The following is a 26,727-nucleotide window of genomic DNA, read 5'->3' as shown; positions in this document are numbered from 1 at the left end:
TGCAAAAAAGGATAAAAGAAAAAGTTCTTAATAATACGTACAATCCGATTCGAAAATTCAAAATATTAACCGATCCGATCTGATATTAATTCGGATCGAATTCGAATTGCATTTTGCAGAATCCAAAATCCGAAATTTCAATCCGAAATATGCTAAATCCGATCCGATCCATGCACAGCCCTATTCTAAACCCCATAAGCAAGGCTCAGAATTAGGATCTACTATGAACATGTAGATAGACATCATGGACAGTTCAGCAGGCTTAGCCAAGAGCTTATGTATCTTGCCTTTGCTCTACTAATTTCAAAGCTAGTGGTTGGATACCTCTCAAGGACACCTTGTGGCCTTTATGTTTGAACTCTATTCTCAATTTCTAGAAGTTCCAAAGGATATTCCCTAGAGTAGTAAGTCATTGTATTCCTAGGACCATGTTACACCCTCCCAAGGGGAGTGTTAACATGTCAGATATGAATTATACTCCTTGCATCCTCCACTCAAAACCTTTGTACATGGACCCACTGTACATCTTGTTACTATCTGCTACTGATACAGAGAAAGGTTGTATTTGAGTCAAGTAACATCTCATCCTCTTAGCTACCTCAAGGTCTATAAAATTGTGTATTGCCTGTGTCAATAGGAATCTTAACAGTTTTGCCCTTCACAGACCCTGTGACCCTCATAGTTTTGAACACTGTCCTAAAATTGTACATACCAGTGATGGCAAGCACTGATACATAAGCCAAGTCAGCTCCATTAAAATCCATATGGCCTTTTATTCCTTCCAAACACAAGATGACAGAAGGGTTAAACCTTATGTCTACTTCCCCATCCCTCGCTTCCTCTATTGTTCCTCTACCTTAACGAAAAATAATTGCTTGCTCTTAGAGCACACATGTCTAGGTGTGTACTTCTCATCACAATGGAAGCAAAGGCCATTAGCTCTCTTTTCCTACATCACTGCAGGACTCAGGAAATTGGGATTTTTATATATGGTTTTGGTTGGGCTTAGGATAGAGTAGGTAAGTTTGGTTACTGTTATGAGGATTATTTAGGAATTTTTGGACAGCTCTGGGTTATGAAAGAATTGGGGTCGTTCTCAGAGTATCTTTTTGGAGAAGTAATATTTATTCCTGGATTTTCGCAAGGCTACTGGCTTTTTGTAAGGATCTGGAATAAACATTTTCACTGATAGTCCAATTTCCTATTTAAGACCCATTAAGAAATAGCTAACAATATACTCCTCACTCAACTCTACTTGAGTTAGCAATTCATCAAACACATCTATGTAATCTTGCACACTGGAGGTTTGTTTCAAAACCTTCAAGTCCCCCATTGGATCATCAAAAAGTTCATATTCAAACCTAGAATATAGACTACACATATTCCCCCCAACTAGCCATTCTCTAGTAATTCTAGTCTTCATATAAGCTTGATGCCATTGAAGAGCCTCACCTTCAAGCCGACAAGAAGCCATCTTCACTCTTTGAGGATGTTGAAGTTTCAGTTACTCCAAAGTACTGCTCACATTGATACAGCCAATCACGCAAGCCTACTCCATCAAACCTAGGAAATAGCAGTCGATGCCCTCTGATAGGCAGCTAATTTCCATCATCCCTTCGAGCCCTAGCAACTTCAGGAGCAGCTTCATCTTCAACTCCTCTTGCCCTAGGTCGATTAGGAACAACTTCGTCTGTTGGTCTCTAATTACCAACAATTGTCACTAAGATACTCTTGAATTCCTCCATAAACGCTGCCAATTTCTCATCAACAGTGTTCCTCAACTCATCACTGATGCCATCAAAGGACCCACGAAGTCTATAGAGATCCCTTCGTAATTCCTGAATTTGCGTATTGTGCTCACCCAATTCCATTCACAAATCCAAGGAAAGGAAAGCTGTGATACCAATCATACAATCTCCAAAATCAAAGATTGAATCGAGAGATCTAAAGAACAAATTTGGAAGAATTTCTCTTGAACAATCACTCGAATAACTAGGAAAGAATTGAGATAGATAGAGAGATATTATTGATAACAAAAGTAAAAATCACGTGTACAATTAAGGACAATTCTAACTGATATAGACGAGGGAATCTGGGGAGGGAAATTTAGTTATAACTAACTTTGGGAAGCCACGTGAGGGAAAATTTAGTTATAACTAACTTTGGGAAGCCATGTGCCCCTCACGTGCCTGCGTCTAACTACTCAAACTAACTTCAGTTGTGACTGCTGCAATTTCAAGTGCGAAATGAAAATTACAAGGAAATGTAATCCTAATACAAATAAATCATAACATCCTCTGGTGCAAGACTTTAGTTGCACCTACAATTCATACGTGTAGATCACAAATAACTTCTTCCAATTAGCCTCGTGCCATAGCCGTACATAAAAAGGGAGAAAACTCATGGCATTGCTTTCATCCACACAGTGAGGTGCTCCTAAGAAACGTAAAGCTAGAATATTGGAATACAAGGATCTAAAACATTAAACACACAGACCATTATTCATCCTCCCACAAACATCAGATGCCAATATCCAATGCTTCAATGGAGCAAAGATCTGTAAATTCTCAATTATTTGCGGCACTTCGAACTCAACAAACACCTTTAAGGATGTTTTTCAATTTTTCATTAGCTGCAACAAGTTCTGCTGCAATTCCTGGTTCATTTGCAGAATGACCTGCATCCGGGACGACCTATAATTACACAGAGAAACTGTCAGTTACCAATAACTTAGAAGTCTACATAGATCAACAATCGAGATTCTTATGTCAATTACACATAAAAAGAAAATGTAACCACAAACCCCTAATGTACACCGACATCCCCCCTCCCCCCACCCCCCACCCCCACACTAAAAAAAGAGCATGTACACAAATTTAAGTAAAACATTAGCTCATTTGCGAAGAGTACAAAACTTCTTCCTTTTTTTCAATTTAGTTTTCATGTGGTAAAGAAGGCCTTGTTTCTTCGGCTATTATATTTCCTGGGCAAAGGCAGCCTTGTTTCTTCAGCTATTACTTTTCCTAGGTAAATATCGTGCTGACTAAGTCATCCAAGTTCCCAGGGGTTGGAGGATTCAAACCACTGCATTAGCTCATTACATATCTTGATTTTAGTGAGTTTTCATTTCCCACACCCAAATACACATCAGATTCGAGGTTTTTTTTAAATATGAAATTAATATTTATTTGGTCTCAACCACATCCCAACTCTTCATAGAAATCTCAAATCAATGACTATTGGTAAATCTACCATGTTTGTACTAGGGGGGTCCCTTCGCTATTTCTGGTCCCAATCGCCAGTTTAACACTACCTTTGGTTTTTCTCGTCTCAAGATCTCTTCCCTCCAGTTCCTCTTTAAGAAAAACAAAAAATATTTTTTTTAAAAGAACTACTCTTCCCTCCAGATTAGTTGTAGGCATTTCTTTGTCCTCCTCTCTCCATATCAAATGGTGGAAGGCCCTCTTTTATTTAAGTCAGACGCCCAAGGGTGCAACTTTAAGATATTGCACCGGAAACTATGCATCTAAATATATATTTCAAGTCTATAAGACTAAATATGAGCACTCGGATAAATTCCCTAAAGAATATCTAGACAAATGTACTTTCATACAAAACATTCAAGTACGAAAACAAACTATCATTCAAGGGGTAATAGCCCAAAAAGAGGCAAATTGAGAAACAGATGGACCAGCTTAGGTTTGATCAACTTGAGAAGATGTAAGATGTGATTCATAACCCCCTTCACATATGTTGAATTTCCGCAACTACTTAACTTAACAAATCACATATTACTTACTATGAACTCTGCCTCTGGCCAAGCTTTATGAAGATCCCATGCTGACATCATTGGACAGCAAACATCGTATCTTCCCTGAAAGTGCATTTAGAAAATATTTCTTGCCTTCAGATTGTCCAGGAATTCAATTCACCTCAGATGCATGCAGAATATATAAGATTCAAGTTTAGTGTAGGGTTTTAAAGGGACACATATATACATCTTAGATTGACAATACATAATGACAAGAAAACAGTCAAACATAGTGACACTGACAGCTTAAATATGCATGTTCAATGATTAATTTAAGCCAATATCTGGTGGACCATACAGTTGTCAACTACACTAAGTGGATGTTTTAGGTAAACTCACATGATTACATCAAGAAGCACTATGGAAAATTAATGCACTCCCATTTTGGCAACATACATTCGAAACTCGGCCAGCTCTTTACTCGTATCATTATTTAAACTGTATTGGCAAGTTATAGAAAAAATATGGCAATGGAAAATATACTTTCAAAGAAATATCGTAATACATATAAAATCGCATAACTAAACTCCAGAAATCTGTTGAAAGAAAAACCTCATCCAATATTTTATCCAGCAATCTCATTTCTATCATAATCTTGTACTTCTTGCCGCTGTTGGCATTGTCTTCATATCACAGAGCTACTCACCATCCTGATCCTCATTACAAATACATAAACTCCCATCCCATCCCCCTTTCCCCCAATCAATGCAGGAACCAATCATATTTTGCAATCACAGCAATAATGTTCAGTAGTAAGCAATAGCAGATTTCAGTAACTAAGTCTTCATGCATTAGACGGATGACTAATGACCAAATTTAAGGTGGTGATTTTGTGGTTCGAAACACTCATTCTTAAGGAATAAAGTTAATGCTGGTGGATGGAAGTCATAATGGTACTTTAGGTGTATCCGACAATTACAGGGGCTAGCTCCGGATCTCATTGGGACAACTGCAGCCACTATATTAATTGAATCGCTTAGGCTGTGATACTCAATAGCAGGTAGCAGAAAAAGTGGTCACTCAAGGAGCTGCAAGTTGTTAATCATCCACAACAATTCTAACTGTGAGAGTAATAGAAAGAGTCCAGTTAAAACACCTCACAGATATATTCATAGAGCTATTATACCCACTTGGAGATGGCAGTCAGTTAATAGAGAGCAGCATAATATACCTCAAGCTAATTGTGTTGCAGCTTTCAAGTATGAGATCTTTATAGGTGTTCAACAGTCAAGAAACAGACTTATGATATGAAGTACAGGAATATCTCTTTTTTTTTCTTTTTTTTCTTTTTTTTTGCAGCACATAGTCCTGGAAAAAGGATTTTTTCATTCAGGTAACCCAGCAGGATCCTGTAGGGCCATAAAATTCGATAAGCCCTCTTAGGAGTTTGCTTGAATTGTGGCCACTGCCAAAGCAACAATTGCACAGGAAATCAACAAATGGGCAACCACTAAAAAGAAAAAGACAGTGGATAAACACTTGAGTATTTATGATGGTAGCGGAGACCAAAAATTCTAATTGCCAGTAAAGGCATGCCAAGGAATCGAGTGGGTTAAGAATGGATGCAAAATTGATTGTTGATATATGGTGTCTCCTCGGTTATGAACACTCCCATGGAACCATAATAGCACAATTATTTCGGAGCACATGAAGCCATGAATGCAAAAGTAAAGACACCAGACCAAGAAATTTCCTTCAAAATTTATTTGGAAAATTCAGGTCTCAAAAGTATCCAAAAGCATCACTGGGAGAAAAGTAAACACCCCTGTGTCCCATTCAACAAGGCAGTCACCAACAACCAGAATTAACAACATTGGCAGCCATTGATCCCCTACCGGCTACCACTACGTCCTGTATGTATGTCCTTAATTCACATTTCTTTCCCAATATCATTCTTTCCATGGAAAATCTCATCCAAATATGGAAAGAAAGTACATCGTCGGGATGTTTTGTGTTTCCAGATTGGCCTTCACATAACAGGGGAGTTTTGAACTATGAGAAAGCAATGCAAAGCAGAAGGTAGAAATGAAAGCAGAATTTACCTGAACAATTGTTGTCTTTATATGCTTTATCTTTTCCACATTATCTAGAAGGAAAGAATCCGAAGAAAAGAAGCCCTTATTGGTAAAGTAGTGGTTCTCAATCCTTGCAAATGCCTGAACAACACATGATATATTGATATTATAATAAAGAATGATAAAAATCTCTGTGATTGAAAATAATTGTTCACATTGCATATTCTAGAATATCATAATTCTAGAATATCATAATTTCAAAGTTAAGAGTAGAAAGAGTTCAAGAATATAGATGCAAAAGAAAAATGCTTTAACGGGAAGGTCAACGGAATACCGAACACACTTCATAAACGTACTCACCAAGGAGAAATCATCAACATCTCCTCTCTTTATGTTCTCTTCATCTGGGAGAAGGTGAGCAGTCATCATTTCCCATTTAGTCCATGCCCTAGCTGCTGCATACTAAAACAAATTAAGAACTTGAGACGAGCAAATTAGTATGTTTACAGTCTTTAATAGTGCTCTAGAATTATGTGGAGTTGATGTCATAATGTGGAGGCAATAGGAAAAACTGCCGCTTACAATGTCTGCAGCAGACAAAATTGGTATGCCATATCATCTTTGCTTCCAATCGTATTCAAATCCTTTGTGCTTCCAATTTTCTCTTATATCTTTTCATGACAAACTGAAAAATGGTCTCTTGGCTTCTTTAGTTCTTTTTGATAAGGTAATGTAGATTTTGAGAAGAAAAAAAGGCTTCTTATATTTCTGTGTGTGTTTACATCCCATCAGCAAGGGAATTTATATAAAACTCCTAATGCTAATTAAGGAAATAAAATAAATCTATACCATCAATCCAGCTATCAAATCAAATCAAATCTCCTAAATATAATCAAATCTCCTTGATTCAATCAACACTACCCCTCAAGCTGGTGCAAAAATATCACACATGCCCAACTTGCAACTCAAACTATGAAAAGCTCGCTTGTTGAGACCTTTGGTAAACACATCAGCTAGTTGTTTTTCAGATGGCACATGAAACAAACTCAAAACACCAGTTGTAACTTTTTCTTTGATGAGTATCGATCAATTTCCACATGCTTTGTTCAGTCATGTTGGACTGGATTATGAGCTATACTGATGGCAGCCTTATTGTCACAGTACAAGTAAAGTTTTCCTTTTTCAGAAAGTCTCAATTTTCCTCTAGTAGCTTTTGTAGCCAAAGCAGTTCGCAAACACCCTGGGCCATAGCTCTATATTCTGCCTTCGCACTTGATCTAGCAACTACACTTTGCTTCTTGCTTCTCCAAGTAACCACGTTTCCACCCACGAATGTACAATAACCCGATGTAGATCTTCTGTCATCTAGAGATCCAGCCCAATTTGCGTCCATAAAGGCTTCTATTTGGAGGTGATCATGTTCGGAGAAAAGTAGACCTTTCCCTGGAGCTGACTTCAAATACCGCAAAATGTGAAAGACGGATTGCATATGAGGATCTTGGGGATCATGCATGAACTGACTCACCAGGCTGACTAAATAGGACATGTCCGGCCTAGTGTGGGAGAAATAAATGAGTCTTCCAACCAACCTCTGATATCTCTCCTAATCAACCGACTCTCCAACTCCGCTTTGTAACTTGTGATTGCTTTTAGTGGGCGATTATGCGGGTCAACAACTGTCATACCATCTTCTTTCAAGAGATACAGAATATACTTCCTTTGAGAGATAAAGATTCCTCTTTTGGATCTAGCAACCTCAATTCTCAAGAAGTATTGCAATTTTCCTAGATCCTTGATCTCAAATTCATGTGCCAACAACTTCTTCAATCGGGTCATCTCCTCTTTGTCATCTCATGTTATTACTATGTCATCAACATAAACTATGACAAGAGTGAGTTTACCCGTTTGATGTCTTATGAAAAGGGTGTGATCGGCATTGCTTTGTTGGTAACCCAGAGAACACTACTTTGCTGAATCTACCAAACAAAGCTCTGGGGAATTGCTTCAGTCCATACAAGGCTTTTCTTCAATCTGCATATCTTTCCTTGATTCTGTGCAGTATCAAATCCAGGAGGAATCTTCATATACACCTCTTCTTCTAAGTCTCCATGAAGAAATGCATTCTTCACATCAAACTGTTGCAAATTCCAATCAAGATAAACTGCACAAGATAAAAGAATTCTAATAGTGTTCATCTAAGCAACAGAGGCAAATGTCTCTTGATAATCCACTCCATAAGTCTGAGTGAATCCTTCAGCCACAAATCTTGCTTTGAATCTTTCAATTGAGCCATCAGCTTTGTGCTTCACAATGAAGACCCATTTGCAGCCATCCAACTTCTTGTCTTGTGGTGAAGTGACAAGTTCCCAAGTCTCATTTTTTGACAAGGCCTTCATTTCTTCAATCATAGCTTGCTTCCACGTAGGATCTGCAAAAGCTTCCCTCCAATTCTGGGAAATAGACACAGAAGAAATAGACAATGCAAAAACTCTATAGGAGGGAGACAGAATTATAGGAGACAAAATTAGATAAAGGGTACTTGGTGGTGCAAGATCTGACTCCTTTTTTGTGAGCAATAGGCACATCTAACTCATTAGAAAATGTACATAACTCACTAGTAGAAGAAAGTTCAATTTCGGTAGATTGCATGATGGTTTCCTCTGCTCTATTTCTCCTTGAGTAAGTTTTCAAATCATGCCTATCCAAACGCTCAATAGTCTCCCCCTGAATTCTTTCTCCAATTTCACTTTTCCCTGTGACAACGTCATCAAGAGGTCAAGTAACGGAACTAGGTAGAATCACTTCTTCCTCCTTACCGCTATCCCTCGAAAGAGGTGATGAGGTAATACTGAAATAGGGATTAGATTCTCGAAAAGTAACATCCATGATAACAAAAGATCTCCTAGAGGGAGGATGATAACATTTGTAACATTTCAGTGTCGAGGAATACCCAATGAAAATATACTTTATAGCTCTAGGATCAAGTTTTCCAAAATAGTGTGGACAAAGCACGCACACTCAAACACCTTTGGAAGAACAGTATATTCATTCTTATCCTTTAAAGCTTCCAGAGGACTTTGAAACTTGAGGAGTTTATAAGTGGCATTATGTTGATATGATAGACAGCCGCTAGAATAGCATCCCCCAGTAAGGTTTTGGTAGATGCACGGTGAACATAAGAGACCTTGCTACTTCTAACATATGCCTATTTTTTCTTTCAGCGACCTCATTTTGTGCACTAGTGTAAGGACAACTAGTCTGACAGACTATCCCATTGGACTCCAAATAAGAACCAAATCTTTTATCCACGTATTCGATGTAGTTGTCAGTTCTCAAGATTTTTATTTTCGCATCAAATTGAGTACAAATCATCTTATGAAATGACTGAAAACAAGAGAAAACTTAACTTTTGTCCTTTAACAAATATACCCAAGTCATCCTAGTGCAGTAATGAATAGTCATAAACGGAGTTGTGCTTCTATTATCACTCATAGGATAAGAGTTTTTAGTATGCTTGGCATATCACACGCATCACAGAACAAAGATTCAAATCGAGTCCTTGAAAACAAATCGGGATATAACTTCTTCAAAACAAAGAATGATGGGTTTCCTAACCGTCTATGCTGTTGTATTATTTCTTTGTTGACATCCTTACTTTCCCCAAAAAAAGGCTTGACCAGAATTTTGAATTCCATCTAATATATAATACCACTGCCAATCTTTTTTCCTGTTTGAAGATCCTCAAAAATACAATGATCGAAAAAGAACTCGAATTTACAGTTTAGAGCTTTGGTGATGGCACTATCAGATAAAAGATTGACAGGGAACCCAGGGACATGAAGCACGGATGATAGTTTAATATTAGGAGTACAAACAACAGAACTTGTTCCAGAGATAGGTGTTAAAGAACCATTGGCTATTTTAACATTACCTCCTTTGAGACATAGAGAATAGTTTTGAATGCCTTTAGAAGAGCCTGTCATGTGTCTATTGCACCAGAATCAACAATCCAAGAATTAAGGTAAGAAGCAAAGACAGTACCTGATTGCACATAATTGGATATGGCAACATTAACGGAGTCAAGTTTGGCTAGGAGACGATGGAGAAGCTGAATTTCATCCAAAGACAAGATTTCTCCATAAACCGCCTCCTTGAATGTCTCCATATTTTCTGCCCAATCAAAAGGAAATCTAAATAAAATTGCTAAAAAATAATCTGTCTCGCCGGAAACCAAATCCAGCTCGACGGAACTAGAAGAAGTTTGTATTGCGGACGGCCACCAAGAGAGAGAAAACTCGACCTCTTTGATAAAAACGAAACCCTAGTGATGCGAGGAAGATCACTCACCTCAAAAAGGGAGCAATGACTCTGATACCAAATTGAAATGTGTAACCATCTCATCTAAAAGCTTAAGCTGTTAGAGAGAACACATTATTATTTACTTAATTATGTTGTCAACATGCCCCTGCACGTGCGGACTTGATTCTTTTTGATGAGTCAAGCACGTGAAAATTCTTTTTGATATTGGGTGGCGGTGAGACTCGAACCCAAGATCTGAGCCTGCTCTGATGCCATGTAGATTTTGAGAAGAAAAGAAAGGGCTTCTTGTATTTTTGTGTGTGTTTACATCCCATGAGCAAGAAAATTTATACAAAGCTCCTAATGTTAATTAAGGAAATAAAATAAATATATACAATTAGTCCAGGTATCAAATCAAATCAAATCTCCTTGAATCATACTAATCAACTGGTAAAAGTTTCATTAATAAGGTACCAAGATGGTACAAAAAGTGACAAAGAGCACCTTCAAAAACAACCATCTCCTGCTAGCCTCCTAGTAAATCCAGAAAATCAATAAATTGTTGTTGTTCCATTGGTACACTGCTTTTACACCAATAAAACAACTTGTGAATATATTTTTTTCTAATTCTAAAATGCGATCCTTGTGTCCTTCAAAACAAGCAGGGTTCCTTTACGGCCATAAAGTCAAGAATATGCACCGAGGAATGCTTTTCCATATTTGCTCGAGTCTTCTAGGTACTCTCTAATTTTGCCCTCTTCCAACAGAGTCTGTGGCATTACCTGAGAGATACCACAAATGTTTAAGAATAAATCTCAGCACTGTCTAGCAATTCTACAATGGAGAAGAATATGATTCGCTGATTCTTGATCTCTTCACACATATAGCATCTATTACTTAGATTAAACCCCCTGTTTTGCAAATTATCTTGTGTCAAACATGCTTCCCAAGTTGCTATCCAACCAAAGCATGCCAACTTGACCGGAGCTTTTGTCTTCCAAATCATCTTCCAAGGCCAATTGTTAACCCTGTGACTTAACTTCTTAATCAGCATATTATAACAGCTTCTGACTGCCCAGCTCAGATCAGTGCATCCACCTTACTATGATTAATTGAGACTAAGTCAAGCTACTGAAGTAAAAGACAATAATCATCTACCTCCCGTTAAATCTGCAAGGTTCATGCAAATACATAGGCCCCTTCCCTTCTCTTTTGGATAAATGTGGTGGTTTAGAAGGCGTTTTCCAATCTCCGGTCCCTATGAGCGAAGGGTTAGGCAGGTAGTATGGGCCCCCGGTTGTTCAAGTTTCTTTGAGCTCCACCTGCCATCCTGCCTCTGTGTGAAAATCACCAATCATACCATCCTTATTAACAGAGTACTTGAATAGAATAGGATACTTAGATTTCAAGCATCTTCCCCTATCCATAAATCTGTCCAAAATTTAATTCTTTGCCCATTCCTAACTTCCAATTTAGTAAATTTCCAAAATTCTTCCTAAAGTTTACTAATACACTTACAAATACACTTACAGATGCCTCCTTTTGCATTCAAGTGTAAAGAGGAAGGTCTCCACTCAACCTTGTTACCATAAATAGCATTGATCAGCTTCTTCCATACATAATCCCCGTCATGTGTGTATCTCCATAATCATTGGAAAAGTAGGCTCTTATTGTGAACTTTTAGAGTTCTTATACCCAAGCCACCCCCTTCTTAATCGTTCAACACCACTTGTCATTTGACTAAATGCATCTTCTTCTTTAGTAGCACTGTCATCCCGTAGAAACTTATTTCTCATGGTATTCATCTTTTTCTCGATTACAAAGGCACAGCAAAGAGGGACAGCAAGTAGTAGGTTGGCATTCCATCTAACACACTACTTATTAATGTAAGTCTGCCTCTCATAGAAAAAATATTGTTTCTTCGAGGGAACCAACTTATTAGCACATCTATCAAAGACCCGTTGCCAAATATTCTAATCATTTTTCTTTGCACCCGGAGGAAGCCCCTAGATATATTGTTGGAAATTTCTTAACCTTACAACCCAAAATAGCAGCCAACTCCTCAACTGTGTTATCAGCATCAATGCTAAATATGCTACTTTTGGCCATATTAGTTCTTAATCCAGTGACTACTTCAAAAATTACCAGAACTCCTTTGAGGTATAGTATTTGCGCTTTCTAAGCTTCACAAAAAAGGAGGGTGTCATCAGCACATAAGATATGAGAAATTATGACTCTATTATCACCAGTTCTGCCAAAGTGCATTCCCTTAATCCATCCCAACTTCTCTACCTTTATTAACATCCTACTAAGAACTTCCATCACTAGAGTAAACAATATGGGGACAGATTGTCCCCTTGTCTCAAACTCCTTTGAGATCTAAAACAGTCTTGGGGATTTCCATTTATCAATACAAAAAGCTGACAGTAGATATACAGCACTTGATCCACTTAATCCATCTGTCACAAAAATTCATTTGCTTTAGAATACTTAGCAAACAAGACCAATTTACATGATCATAAAATTTCTCAAGATCCAGTTTGCAAGCAACACCTCTTTTCTTCATTCTCAATAGATTGTCAACACTCTCATTGGCAACCGTAGCAGCATCAATTATTTGTCTACCCTTTAATTTAAGTCTTTCTGCCAGCAACTTTGCAATGATCTAATAAACACTTCCCAATAGACTTATATGTTTGAAATTTTTCACCTCTGCAACTCTTTTTTTCTTGGGGATCAATGCAATGAAAGAATTCATACTCCTGACAAAGGAACCTTTTTTATAAAATGCCTCCACAATTTGCCACATCATCTTTAACTGTATTCCAGCATTTTTGGAAAAAATAAAGGTTGAAGCCATCAGGTCCTAGTGCCTTATCACTTCTGAATGATTTAGTAACATTTTCAAACTCTTCCATGGAGAAAGGTCTCTGCAGCCATTCCTTATCCTCATCAGAAAGTGTCATCAAATTATCATCTTCCCAACTTGGCCTCCAGTCTTCAGTTTCACTAAACAACTTCTCATAGAAATCCTAAATATGTATTTTGATTATGTCATCATCCCCCAACTCTCCATTAATTTCTATCTTGTCAATACAATTGAATCTCTTATGGGCATCGGCTTGCCTATGAAAATATTTTGTGTTTCTATGCCCCTGCTCAAGTCAAATGCATCTGGACTTTTTTCTCCATGAGATCTCCTCAACTTTTGCCACTCCTCCGGCTCCATCATGATAGAGTTTCTTTTAGAGTCTAAATGTTCTTCATCCTGATTAAGTACCATACCATGATCAGTTTCTTCCAGCCTGGCCAAGGCCTTACTCTTCTTGTCCTCTAGCTTACCAAAAACCACTTTATTCCCTAATTTAAATCACCTTTCAAATGTATAAGTTTCTTTGGAAAAACAGCATCGGGATCACCTGGTAGATCATAGGATTTCCACCAATTGTCAATTAGTTCTAAGAAAGCCTTATGCTCCAACCACATATTTACAAACTTAAAGTACCTTTTTCCTACGCTGCAATCTCCACAATCTAATAGGATTGCACAATGATCTGAAGTAGTTCTAGGAAGGACCCTCTATTTCAAGAATTTAAATTGTTCATCCCAATCTTCTGATAAAAAAAACTATCTATGTTGGATGCACTTTGACTATTTCTCCCCCTAAACCAAGTATAAGAGCCTCCATGAAATGGAAGATCAAACAAAGATTGTTCATGCATAAATTTTGATAACTCTCTCATAGCTCTAGTATTCTTGGCTCTTCCCCTCTTCTCCTCTTCAAACCTAAATACATTAAAATCTCCCCACACTACCCATGGTTGTGACATAATTCCGTTGATTGCTGCAAGTTCCTTCCATAAACCTTTTCTTTATTTTCCATCACAAGGACCATAAACTCTAGTGAAAGCATGTTGATATCCAGAATTTTCTCCTTCTAGCACGATCGTAGCTGAATGTTGACCCATAATGTTCTCCGAACGATTCCATCTTCTTTTATGCTAGAATATAATAATCTTACCACTACTACCCTGAGCTTCCAATTCAACTCACTCAGTCCACTAAAACCACCCAAGCTGTCTGATGATACAATCTAAATTCATCTTTTTTGTTTTTGTTTCTGTTAAGTGTGTCAGCCTTCCATTTACATAAAACTAATTTAACCAACTCCCTTTTGTCTGCCTTGTTAACACCCCTCACATTCGAACATATAATTTTCAACTTCATTGATCAACTGGCAATGCTGTCCTTCCCTTGCCTCTACCCCATTTACTTGCATCACCTTCGAAGCATATCCTAAACTCCAGTAATTTCAATTCTCTCACATTTTTTGCTTGGAGAAACAGTACTCGGTGAACCAGATGTAGAAGAGTTTTCGGATCTTTCACTATCAATCTGCATAAGTAACTCCATAAGTTATTCCCCAATATCTTCTGTCTTTATCCCCAACTGCATGCTAATTTTTGTCATGTTTCATTTTACCCAAACTGAAGCTTGCAAGTGAATTAACTTCTGCTCGATATTGAGCGCTTGATTCTCATACCACGAAAGCATCAAAATACCCTAGGCTTCATCAACTTCTAGTCTTTCTTCAACTTCTAGTCTCTATTCATAGCTAAACAGTAACTATTCATCTTCTTGTTTGCTATTGGAATAGTTATTCATCGGATTCCCCACACCCTCTCCATTCATGCCTGGGTTATCTTCCTCAGGTAGAAGATTCTCCAACTCTTCTTATCTTCCCTCTTTGTGTTTCTTACCATTCAACTGCCCAAAATCTCTCATTTGGTTTTCTTGTTGCTGTATATCTTCCATGTCCTTCTCCTCCAAAGAAAAGGTTTTCGCTTTTATCGCCTCAACTTCAACAGCTAAAGGATCGAAAAGAGTTGGATAATTCTAGATCTCCAGTAGTAAAAGAAGACTTCTAGATATATGGGTCGACCACTTTTACTCTATAACAAACTTTCTGGCCCATCTTTCTCCGATTAAAACTCTCTTTTGGGCCTGCCTTCTGTTTTGGATTATTAATGCCCTTCAGCCCAGTATATTTACCTGTCTTGTTTGCGTTAGAGGTATTAAAGAGCCCAGATTTATTAAAGGACGCCTTTACTCTATAACGAACTTTCTGGCCCATGTTTCTCCGATTAAAACTCTCTTTTAGGCCTGCCTTCTGTTTTGGATTATTAGTGCCCTTCAGCCGAGTATATTTACCCGTCTTGTTTGCGTTAGAGTTATTAAAGAGCCCAGATTTATTAAAGGACACCTGATCCTTTCCTTTAACCGACGCGTGTCCCATTCCCAAACGCAATTTTAAGTTTTTAAAAACTCGTGGCATGTGTCTCCGTTCCTTGTACTTCGGTTGTCTTGGAACTCGAGGGCGCCGACTGTCTCTCATTAATGCGACGCTTAGAGTTCTGAGATACTCTCTTATAATCATCCTCTCTTTTTCGGTCACCTTCTCGAAAAGCAATGATCGTCGAAAGCGAAAGCTATCGGAAAAGATGGTTAGGGAGAGAATTAGGAAAGGTTACACATCTCCCAAGAGAGGGCATTTTTTCCCATTACTAATCCATGCATAACTTATTTCTTGACTTCTTTAGTTAAGAGAATATAGTGGTTTATGTGCAGTAAGTATCATGAATACTTCAAACTTTTCTATCTCAATAACATTACCCGTAAGCCACTAACACATGAACAAAAAGAGCTTCAACCATTGTTGATTATTAAAAATTAAATCAAGTTATACAGAAAAGAAAAAAACACCTAGATTTATTCAAAAGTTTCTGATCTCAGGGGATATGTATGTTGTATTTCACCAATAGGCAAAAGTGAAACATCAAAGGATATCACAGGAAATAAGAAGACAGTTGCATCATTTTTATTTTTATTTATTTACTTTTTGTCTACCTTAAAAAGGCAGGAAACTTTTAAATACCTAGAATGTAACGACCCGATCGGTCGTTTTGAGAATTAGCATCCCGTTCGGCAGCTTAAGGTCTCGAGCAGCTTTGTATTATGTGTTATGACTTGCGTGTGTGGTCGAGTTCAGTTCACGGTTTTAGAAGCTTAAGCGGTAAGAGTTGACCGGAGTTTGATTTTTGTGTAAACGACTCCGAAATGGCGTTTTGATGGTTCCAATAGCTTCGTATGGTGATTCTGGACTTGGGTGTGTGTCCGGATTTGGATTTGGAGGTCCGTAGGATAATTTGAAGCATTTTGGTGAAAATTGAAAAGTTGAAGTTTTGAATGGTTAAGAGGTTTGACCGAGAGTTGACTTTGTTAATATCGGGCTCGGATTGCGATTCTGAGAGTTGGATTAGATCCATTATGTCATTTGCAACTTGCATGCAAAATTTGACACCATTCCGGGCTGATTTGATATGATTCGGCCAGTTGTAGAAGTTGAAAGTTCATAAGTTCATTAAGTTCGATTTGAGGTGCGATTCATAGTTTTGATGTTGTTCGATATGATTTGAGGCCTCGAGCAGGTCCGCGTTATGCTATGGAATTTGTTGGTATGTTCGGACGGGGTCCCGGGGACCCTGGTTATCGGATGGGCTTCGAGCCATTCCGTCATGTTTTAGAGTTGCTGGTTTTCTGATGCTTTAGGTACTCTATGCGATCACGTATTCACTGTCGCGATCGCGATGTGTTGTGGGAGCTGGGCATGATTCCTCTTCGCGTTCGCATAGCTCTTTCCGCATTCGCGATGCTTGACTTGGTTGTAAGTCGCGTTCGTGTTTCTTCTTTTGCGATCGCGTAGTGCATTTTTGGGGACGTCATTGTTTCTTCTTCGCAATCGCATATGTATTTCTGTGATCTATATCTGGGCAGAATATAAAAGTACTCAATTTCAAGGGTTAGCCATTTTTATCATATTTTGAGTTGTAGACTTCGGATTTGGGCGATTTTTGAAGGTCTCTTCGTGTGTTGGTTTGGGATAAGTGTTCTCTACCCGGATTTGATTTTATTTCATGATTCCATCTTTATTTTTATCATTAAATTAGTGAATTGAATGGAAGAAAATGGGAAATTTTGTAAAAATCTTTCAAAATGTAAAATGAGAATTTGAAGGGCGAGTCGTTATCGGAATTTGATAATTTTGGTATGGTTGGACTCGTATCGGAATGGCTGTTCAGATTTTATGAATTTTGTCAAGTTCCGAGGTGTGGACCCGGGGTTGACTTTTTGGGTTGAATTTTTAGTTTTAATTAAAGATTGAAGCTTTATTATCCGGAATTGTTTCCTATGAGTTTTATTTATGATTTGAAGTTATTTTGGCTAGATTTGAGCCGTCCGGAGGTTGTTTCACTCGAGAAGGTTATTTTAGAGTATTGGTCTAGCTTCTTTGAGATAAGTATCTTGCCTAACTTCGTATGGGAGAACTACCCCTTAGGATTTGAGTCATTTGTGCTAATTGTGTCATGTGAAGGCCGTGTACGCGAGGTGACAAGTACGTACTCGGGCTTAATCGTGGAAATTTGACTGTTTAGAGCCCTTAGGTTCTTATGTTCATTAGATATGAAGTTGTTTTATCATGTTAAATCCTCCATTTATTAAATTTACCCTATCGTGTCTTATTTGGAATTAATTGATTCATGTTTTACCCTTGTTGCCAATTGAACTCTTATGTCTTAATTGAAGTTGTTGCCTCTTTTATTGTCATGCTATCTTTTCCGAAATTGCTTATCCTTAATTGAAGTTATTATTATCTTTTCCGTAACTGTTTATCCTTAATTGAAATTATTATCTTTTCTGTATTTGCTTATCCTTAATTGAAATTGTTGTTATCTCTTCCGTAATTGCTCAACCTTAAATGAAGTTTTGTTATCCCTTTTCATTGTTGATTTATCCTTATTTGGAATCATTGATTCATGATATCTCTTTTATCGTCGAATTGTACTTTTGTGGAATCATTGTTACACAGTATCTCTCCCTTGTTGAGCTATTCTTGTTGAGACCATTATTCCCTGTTGTGTCTTTCGTTGTGAGCCCGTTCTTCCGTTTCTTTGTGTTCTGAAGTTCTTGTGTTGATTTAATTGTCGTATTCTCGTGTTATTATTGGTGTTGCTGTTGTACTTAGTGTTGTTGAGCCGAGGGCTATGCATGGTTGTGGTATTGAAACTGTTTTGAGGAAATGTTGTGGCATATGGGCACATGTTGTGAAATTCATTTTATTGTGTTGTTATGTTTTGGCACACGTGGTATTGTTGAGAAGATTGTCGGGGTGTTCGCACGTGAGTTGTCCGTGCTGATGTTATTATTAATATTTGCACATGCGGCATGACAAGGCGGCTATATATGTGGGTTTGCGCATGTGGCGAGACAAGGTGGGAATATTATTATACGCGTGCGTCAAGACAAAGCGAGCATTTACTTTATTATAGCGCACGTGGCGAGACAAGGTAGGTTATGCCGAGGAATGATTTGTGATGACTTGTGATGGCATGGGGGCTTTGTTGTTGCTGATATTTGTGTAGTGGCATGCCCACCTTGTGCGAGTTATACCTTGTACATTTTGTGGTGATCGTTTCTTATGTGTCATTCATTGTCTCTACTCTTACTTGTTGACTTGAATTGTGATAGAATACTGGCACAAGCATACGAGTAATTAATCACCCATATCGGTTTAAGAAGATGAATCATGATGTTATTGACCATTTACATGTACTCTCGTTTACTTGCCTTCTGTGGGAGAGTTGTTTTATTGGCACATGAGCTGTCTATGCGGTCATGAGTCATTGTTATTGTTGGCACGTGAGTAGTCCGTGCGGATATTAGATATTGTCACTCTCTTGACACGTGAGTCATCCGTACGGTTATGAAGTGTAATGTGGGCACAAAATGCCAAGTGATTAGGGTTCATGAATCGGGACCCATGATTTGTGATTATGAGGTTTGGTACCTCGTGGAAATTCTTGAATAAATCTGGTGTGAAAACGGTTGTTCTTATAGGGTTGTTACTTGTTTTCCTTTATTTTGTTTCGTCGGGCTTAAACTGTGCTCAGCTTACTCTATAGCGTTGTTGCATGTTTGTTCCCTGTTGCTAATTGTTGCTCTTAGTTTCCTATTACAAGCATTGTTTTGTTATTGTTATCATGCTTAGCTCTATATTGATATTGTCCCCTGATAGTCCACATTTATACTTGTTCAGGTTGCTTAGTCCAGTAGGTATCTCGACTATTCCTCGTCACTAATCTATCGAGGTTAGTCTTGATACTTACTGGGTACCGCTGTGGTGTACACATGCTATGCTTTCTGCACATTTTTGTGCAGATCCAGGTACCTCGGATGTTGTTGATCATTAGCTAGCTGGTCGAGCATTGCTGTGGAGACTCAAGGTAAACCTGCTGTTGCGTTCACATGCCTTGGAGTCACCTTCTGAAATTTTACTTCGTACTGTTTATTGCTATTCCGGAACAGTTGTAATTAGGGATTTTCTAGTAAACTCGTTAGAGCTTATGACTTGTACTACCGGTTTTGGGATATTATTTCATGTTGGAAATGTTGGTTTCATTTAGAAATATTTGGTTTCTGCTTATTAGATTTTGTTGGTTAATTTCTATTAATTAATTCAGTAAGTGTTAGGCTTACCTAGTCGTAGAGACTAGGTGCCGTCACGACATACTACAGAGGAAAATTGGGGTCGTGACATAGAAGTTCCCAGGTGCATAAGAGGAATTGCTAAAACATATTCAAAATTCAAAAATCCGGAATGGTAAAGAAACAGGCCGTACACAACGAAACATCATCTTCTTACCTGTGTTTCTAGGTCATCAGAATTTAATCTCTTGTGGTAGGCCTCAACAAAACACTTCCTTTCATTCTCTGGAATCATATCTCTGAATGGCTCCCAAGCTGCAACAGATCACAAAATAAAGAGGCATTAACTTCCAAAGCTACATCTTCAGTCCCCTTATACATTATCCCAAATGAAAACAACACCTTAATGATCAGACCTATAAACGTCATCCCAAATGAAAACAACACCTTAATGATGATTAGACCTAGACACTTGTCAATTTCCCAGTTTTGAGTAAGCAATTACTACTTAATACAATGTGCTTGTAAGCAGCTTTAGTAAGACAACTGCTTAGTTAAAATTTGAAAAGATTCATTAAAAGGAGTGACTCGCATAGACCTATCACAAGCTCGTCAGAGTTCACAAAATTAGAAATACACTCTGGAGAATGCATTTCATTCATGGACTAGAGATAAAGAACTACTTAAAACTTTGGCTTAGAAGTGAGTTTTCAAAGATCCACAAGTGAATGGAAAAGTTGTTCCTTATCTTCATACGGAAAAATCACATAGGAACTCCCACGCCAAATTAGTGTACATTTATACCCTACATATAATTCAAGTTCATCCACAACAAAACTAATACATTCAAGTATCGGATGAAATAGTTTACAGATTCTAGAACATCTCGATACAGCTGCTCACTAGTTACAGTTAGTTGATTTTTCCTCAGCCATTATGTACTCAATCAAATGAACGCATGATATTCAGAAGCTTACCATCAGGGAATATTGCAGCAGCTCCACCCTCATAAAACCAATCAATTTCTTTCTTCCGCAACAAAAATATTCCTCTGAGAATGATACCAGTAACCTTAACAGAAAGGAAATTTAAAATATTTAGCAATAACATCGATTTAACATGATTTTGAAAACAGAATCTATAATTTCCCCCTAATAAGTTCTAAAAACCCTGAACTTAAAGAATAATTAGTCATGTATTAAACCTTGTCAGGATGTGATATGCTGTATGCAAGAGCGAGAGTGCTTCCCCATGAGCCACCAAATACCTGCACAAAAATCACGCTTATGAGAGGCTTATGAAGTACCATCCACCAAGCAGTCACAAATGGAGAGCTTATTTGCACCTGCCATTCTGGAATCTCTAAGTGCTCTCTTAATCTTTCAATATCCCCAACAAGATCCCATGTTGTATTCTCCTCCAAGCAAGCATGAGGCTTGCTTTTACCTGCACCTCTCTGGAAGATAGCAATGTCTTCATTAGAAAAAGCAGAGTGCATGGACTAGCTCTTAAATAAGAATATCTACCTGATCTAACAAAATGATTCGGTAGAAGCCAGGATCAAAGAACCTCCTGTTATTTGGTGAAGTCCCACCTCCAGGGCCTCCATGGAGAAAAACTACTGGCTGCAAATATGGAACTAATTTTCAAAATGACTATATACACCAACACATCATTGCTAAAAGCAGATTTCACCATCTTGGAAGGTGACAGAACCAACAACAACAACCCAGTAGAATCCTACTAGTGGGGTCTGCAACAATTATTTCAACAACCCAGTGACAGAACCATTATTTCAAAATCCAAAAAGCGTAAAAAAGCAACAAGGTCCTTGGGGCTTGAAGTGAACCGACAAGTGAAGCGCACAATTTAGGAAAATAAAAAGAGTACCATATGATTATGAATTTAGTACTACAATAATCAATTTCAAACTAATTTCAACATCAACGTACAATAAAGCCGATATCAATCCAACTCCTCAAAGATGAGAATCAAAGATTCGATTGTTTCTCGACAGATCATTTGCGAGAGCATGCATGAATGGCTTCACCCATGAAGCGATGGCCCCTCACTTTGCATCACTTCATCGCTTTAATTGTTGAAGCGATGGCTCTAATAAAATTGGACAGAACAACTCTACTTCTGCATCATGTGAAGACATCAGAGAGTAGGAACATGAGAACATGTGGCCTAACTTGGAATAGGCATATATATCACTTTCCGATAAAATAATGTTGTCCGCCAAAAAGAGGGAAACTGATCAATCACTTATGGAGTCACAAGAAAAATGCACTCTTCATATGCTTGCTCCCTCACCTTCCACAATTTCTCCTAGTAAGGAAAAGAGAGTTGGGACTCCTTTGAGAAAGTGGAACACATGTAAGGTTGAAATCTGATACTGCCTTTGCAATTTGCAAAAGGTTATCGTAAGGTAGGCAAGCAAACTTAGAACTTTAAGTGGCCACGTACTAGGAATACTTGGATCTTTCCAAAAACGTTGTAAAACTCAAACTTGTTTAATTTTCTGACTCAGGATGCCAAATTAACATTTATTACCAATCAAGCCTGGATTTCAGAAGAAATAAAACAAGGATAAATTACCAAAGAACAGAAAATGGAAGGGGCCATACTTGATAAAATTCAACACTACCTTCCTAGAGGTACCAAATAGCTCTTCATTTCAGCAACTTTTCTAAGCCCCTTATCTGCCCCATTTTCCTTTCTAGAAGTAGTAAAATCAGTGTCCCCTTTCCCAAAGTAGATCTTGTATTCCAAAAAAAGTCCTTCATTATAACATGATTGAGTTTGATACAAGGGAAAAGGGTCAAATTTACCCCTTTACTCTGGGATAATATCAACATTTAACCTTCGTTATACTATCCAGCCGAATTTACCCCTACTATTATACTATCCGGCAAAATTTACCCCTAATGTTAGTAAACTTTTAAAACTTACCCCAACCCTAAAGGCAATCCACAATCTCCTAAAAATTACTCACAATCTTGTAACCCCTCTATAGAGCTAGCACCCTCTTGGTGCTATCAGGGAGTTATACAGGCTTTTTTTCCCCTTTCCTGACTGCAACCATAAGATCAAGATCAAAAGTTACAGGGTTAGTTTCACTCTCTTCATCTTGAGATCTGCCTACTAAGGTTTCCTTCGCTGTTGTTGCTTAGGTAAGTTTGGTATATCTGTCTAAGTCATAAAAGGGACGGAAGATAAGAAGAAGAGTGTGAATCATCAAAAATAAAGTCAAATTAAATCCACCAAGAAATATGTGATTCATTTTGACAAGTAAAAGAATTTCATTAGATTGACATCAAGAGTGTGCTAGCTCTACAAAAGGATTACAAGATTGTGGGTAATTTTAAGGAGATTTTGGGTTGCCTTTAGGGTTGGGGGTAATTTTTAAAAGTTTGCTAACGATAGGGGTAAATTTTCGCCAGTAGGGGTAAATTTGGCCGAATAGTATAACGAAAGTTAAATACAGACAACATTTGAAAGTAAAAAGGTAAATTTGGCCCTTTTCCCATGATAAATCGGGCAGCAGAGAAACAATAGAGCACTTTCAGGAAGAGGCGGAAGTAATCGCATATAATGACTTCTAGAGTTGATTTGTGAAGTTTGAGAAGCTTGTCCCAAAATATCTAAGAGAATAAAGCGGGCGTTTGTGCAACGAAAATGTCACACTGAAATAAAAACATAGAGTAATATTAGTTCACATTAAAGTGATTGTTTTTGAAGAACAGTTTCAATTATGGAAATTGATCAAACCATCAAGGTAATAGAATAGACGCCAACAACTACGCCTCCACGTAACTGAACAGACTAAAAAGAAAAACTGAGTCGAGCAATAACAGACAAAGAGCATCTTAGCTCTTAACTCACCTTATCTTCAAGGGAAGATTTAAATAAATAAAGATCCATTATGTATATTTAACAGCAATTCCCAGATTTTTAAGTAATTGCTTTCTCTTTTAATCTTTCTCCTCGACACTGGCATAAAAATCAGTTTGATTTGTTCAAGAAGCATGAATAGATTCTGTTCCAATGCCAACATAACAAGAGAGTGGAAAGAGAAAATAGGGGAAAAAAAACTCACATGGCCATTAGGATTTCCTGACTGCTCCCAGTATATAGTATGAAGGTCTGAAACTTTCAAAAACCCAGTACTATATGGCTCTATAGAAGGGTATAGATTCTTGTTCAATTCAGGAAATTCTTTCTTCAAATCCATTTGATCCACTATTAATTGTTCCTCACTTTCACAATCAAGATTCTGAGCTCGTAACAATAACTTCTTCCTCCCTGCAAAGTTAGCACCAACCACGAAACACATGATCCATCTCAGATATACCAAAGCAGATTAAGTGACAAAACTAAATGAAAAAAATCTATTTTAAAAACACTCATTTAAGCAAAATCCAAAGAAAAACAAACAGAATGAAATATATGATATGCTCATCTTGTCATTCTCCAGTAGTTTCACAGTTAAATCAAGTGATAAGAAAATGAAAAACACTGTCTTTGACACCGATATGAGCAAATTCCAGAGCAAACACAAATGGAACAAAAAAGTACGAAAATACCCATCTAATCATTTTCCTCAATTGTCATCTAAAGGCAACAAGAAAAAAAACCACCCAACTTTAACATCTGGATTATAATTCTGCAAGAAATACTTTGATTTTGACGGGTCAATCAAGCAGAAAATTCACCTATAACAAAAAAGTATTGCTACTACCAAACCAATAATTTTCCTTTACTTTCACATTTCAGTCACTTATAGTTGTCATCTAAAGATGAAAAAAGCCTCAGCTTTACCCTCAGAATTGTATTTCTGCAAAAATCTTGGCAAATAAATTTTGATATTTAAGGGTCCATCAAGCAGTACTTTTGCACACAAACAAATAGAGAGAAAGAGATAGAAACCTGAGATGGGGGTGATGGGAAGCGAAAAGATGCAAGTAGTTGGGGGTGGTGAAGTAGAAGAGACCGGCAAATATGCCAAAGTACTACTCCTAGTAGTAGTGTAGGGAGGAAATAACGAGGGAGTCCCAATTGTTGTTGTTGTTGATGCTGCTGCTGCTAGCCTCATTGGTGATGTCGAATATCACATTCACTGTGCTACTACAACCGAGGATATCAGCATTATGAGAGCTATTGACATAAAACACATTAATTCCAACTTATGTGTTACTATTAACTATTAATACTAATATCAGTTGAACAATTACTTTAAACGATTATAAATGCTTAGAAATGACAAAAGGTGAAGTATATAATAGTATGCTTAAAAATGACAAAATGTATAGTATATAATAGTATGCTTAAAAATGACAAAAATTACCCTCCTCGTTTTAATTTATGTGAATCTATTTCATTTTTAATCCGTGCCAAAAAAAAAAGTCCACTTTTCGTATTTGAAATAATTTAATGCCCACTTTTCGTATTTAAAACAATTTACTTTTATGCAATATTTATGGTCACACAAAATATATGTGTCTCATTTTACACCACAAGTTTAAAAGTCATTCTTTTTTTCTCAAACTCCATGTCCGGTCAAATAGGTTCATATAAATTGAAACGGATGAAGTATATGTTATTGGTTTGGCCTAATATTATATTTGGTATTAACTAACAAAACTCATAGCCATATTACCCAACTTACCCAATAAAAAACTCTTTAATTGAAAATCAATAAATGGCATGACCCCAAAATCCCACATTAAGAATCGTGGTTGCACCTAGTCTCTAATGCTATGTCAGAATAGCACATGATAAGAATAACAGATTAAATCCAATTAACTAAAAAGCGTAAACGGATAAGTGACATAGCATCGACAAAATGACCAAACAGTAACACACCCCAAAACCGGTAGTACATAGTCTTAAGCTCTACTTAAATACACTAGGAATCTCTATTACAATTGTGAGAACGCGCGGGAGAAAATATGATATTATTCACATATGTTGACACTGATACAATGAGTCATATATATATATATATATATATATATATATAATACATGTCCTATTCCTAATATATATGGGATTAGGGTTATTTACTACTATTTACATAATTATTCTAACATTTTCCCCTCAAACTGGTGCATATAAATCATATGTACCGAGCTTGTTACATATGTAGTTAATACAAGGACCAGTGAGGGACTTGGTGAAAATATCTACAAGCTAATCATTCGACTTCACAAACTTTGTAGCAATATCTCCCGAGAGTATCTTTTCTCTAACAAAGTGACAGTCAATCTCAATGTGTTTAGTTCTCTCATGGAACAGTGGATTTGAGACAATATGAAAAGCAACTTGATTATCACACACAAGTCTCATCTGACTAATATCACAAAATTTCAACTCCTTGAGCAACTGTTTGATCCAAATTAGCTAACATGTCGCCATAGCCATTGCTCGATATTCTGCTTCTGCACTAGATCGAGCAACCACATTCTGTTTTTTGCTCTTCCAAGACACCAAATTTCCTCCTACTAAGACACAATATCTAGATGTAGAACGTCTATCAGAAGGTGATCTTGCCTAATCAGTATCTGAGTATCAAACGATCTGCTCATGGCCTCGATCCTCAAATAATAAACTTTTGTCTGGAGCTGATTTTATATACCGAAGAATGCGGACAACTGCATCCCAATGACTATCACACGGAGAATCCACAAACTGACTCACAACACTCACCGGAAAGGAAATGTCAGGTCTTGTCACTGTAACGTAATTTAATTTACCAACGAACCGCCTATATCTTGCAGGATCGTCAAGAGGCTCCCCATGTCCTGGAAGAAGATTAGAATTCGGATCCATCAGAGTGTCAACAGGTCTACAACCTGTCATTCTTGTCTCCTCAAGAATATCTAAGGCATACTTCCGTTGTGAGATCACAATACCTGAGCTAGACTGAGCAACCTTAATACCCAGACAATACTTTAGTTTGCCCAGATCCTTAGTCTGAAAGCGTTGAAAGAGATGTTGCTTCAATTCAATAATACCATCCTGGTCATTGCCGGTAATAACAATGTCGTCAACATA

At 37.5% G+C, this 26,727-nt stretch overlaps 1 protein-coding gene across 1 annotated transcript; it reads right to left on the bottom strand.

The window, feature by feature from the left end:
- Positions 1–2,003: 2,003 nt before the first annotated feature.
- On the bottom strand, positions 2,004–24,837 carry LOC104216368 (proline iminopeptidase). The gene is made up of 11 exons (XM_009766385.2): positions 24,601–24,837; positions 23,771–23,976; positions 21,195–21,293; positions 21,014–21,124; positions 20,873–20,935; positions 20,646–20,739; positions 19,886–19,983; positions 6,187–6,288; positions 5,854–5,967; positions 3,800–3,874; positions 2,004–2,693 (listed from the first exon to the last, which is right to left on the bottom strand). The coding sequence occupies exons 1-11, from the start codon at positions 24,764–24,766 to the stop codon at positions 2,592–2,594; spliced, it is 1,230 nt and encodes a 409-aa protein (XP_009764687.1). The 5' UTR covers positions 24,767–24,837; the 3' UTR covers positions 2,004–2,591.
- Between the last annotated feature and the right edge of the window lie 1,890 nt (positions 24,838–26,727).

This window comes from Nicotiana sylvestris, chromosome 3 (assembly GCF_000393655.2).
Source record: "Nicotiana sylvestris chromosome 3, ASM39365v2, whole genome shotgun sequence".
Classification (NCBI taxonomy): Eukaryota; Viridiplantae; Streptophyta; class Magnoliopsida; order Solanales; family Solanaceae; genus Nicotiana; species Nicotiana sylvestris.
The sequence above is the reverse complement of the archived record's forward strand: the minus strand, read 5'-3'. Positions and strand labels throughout refer to the sequence as shown.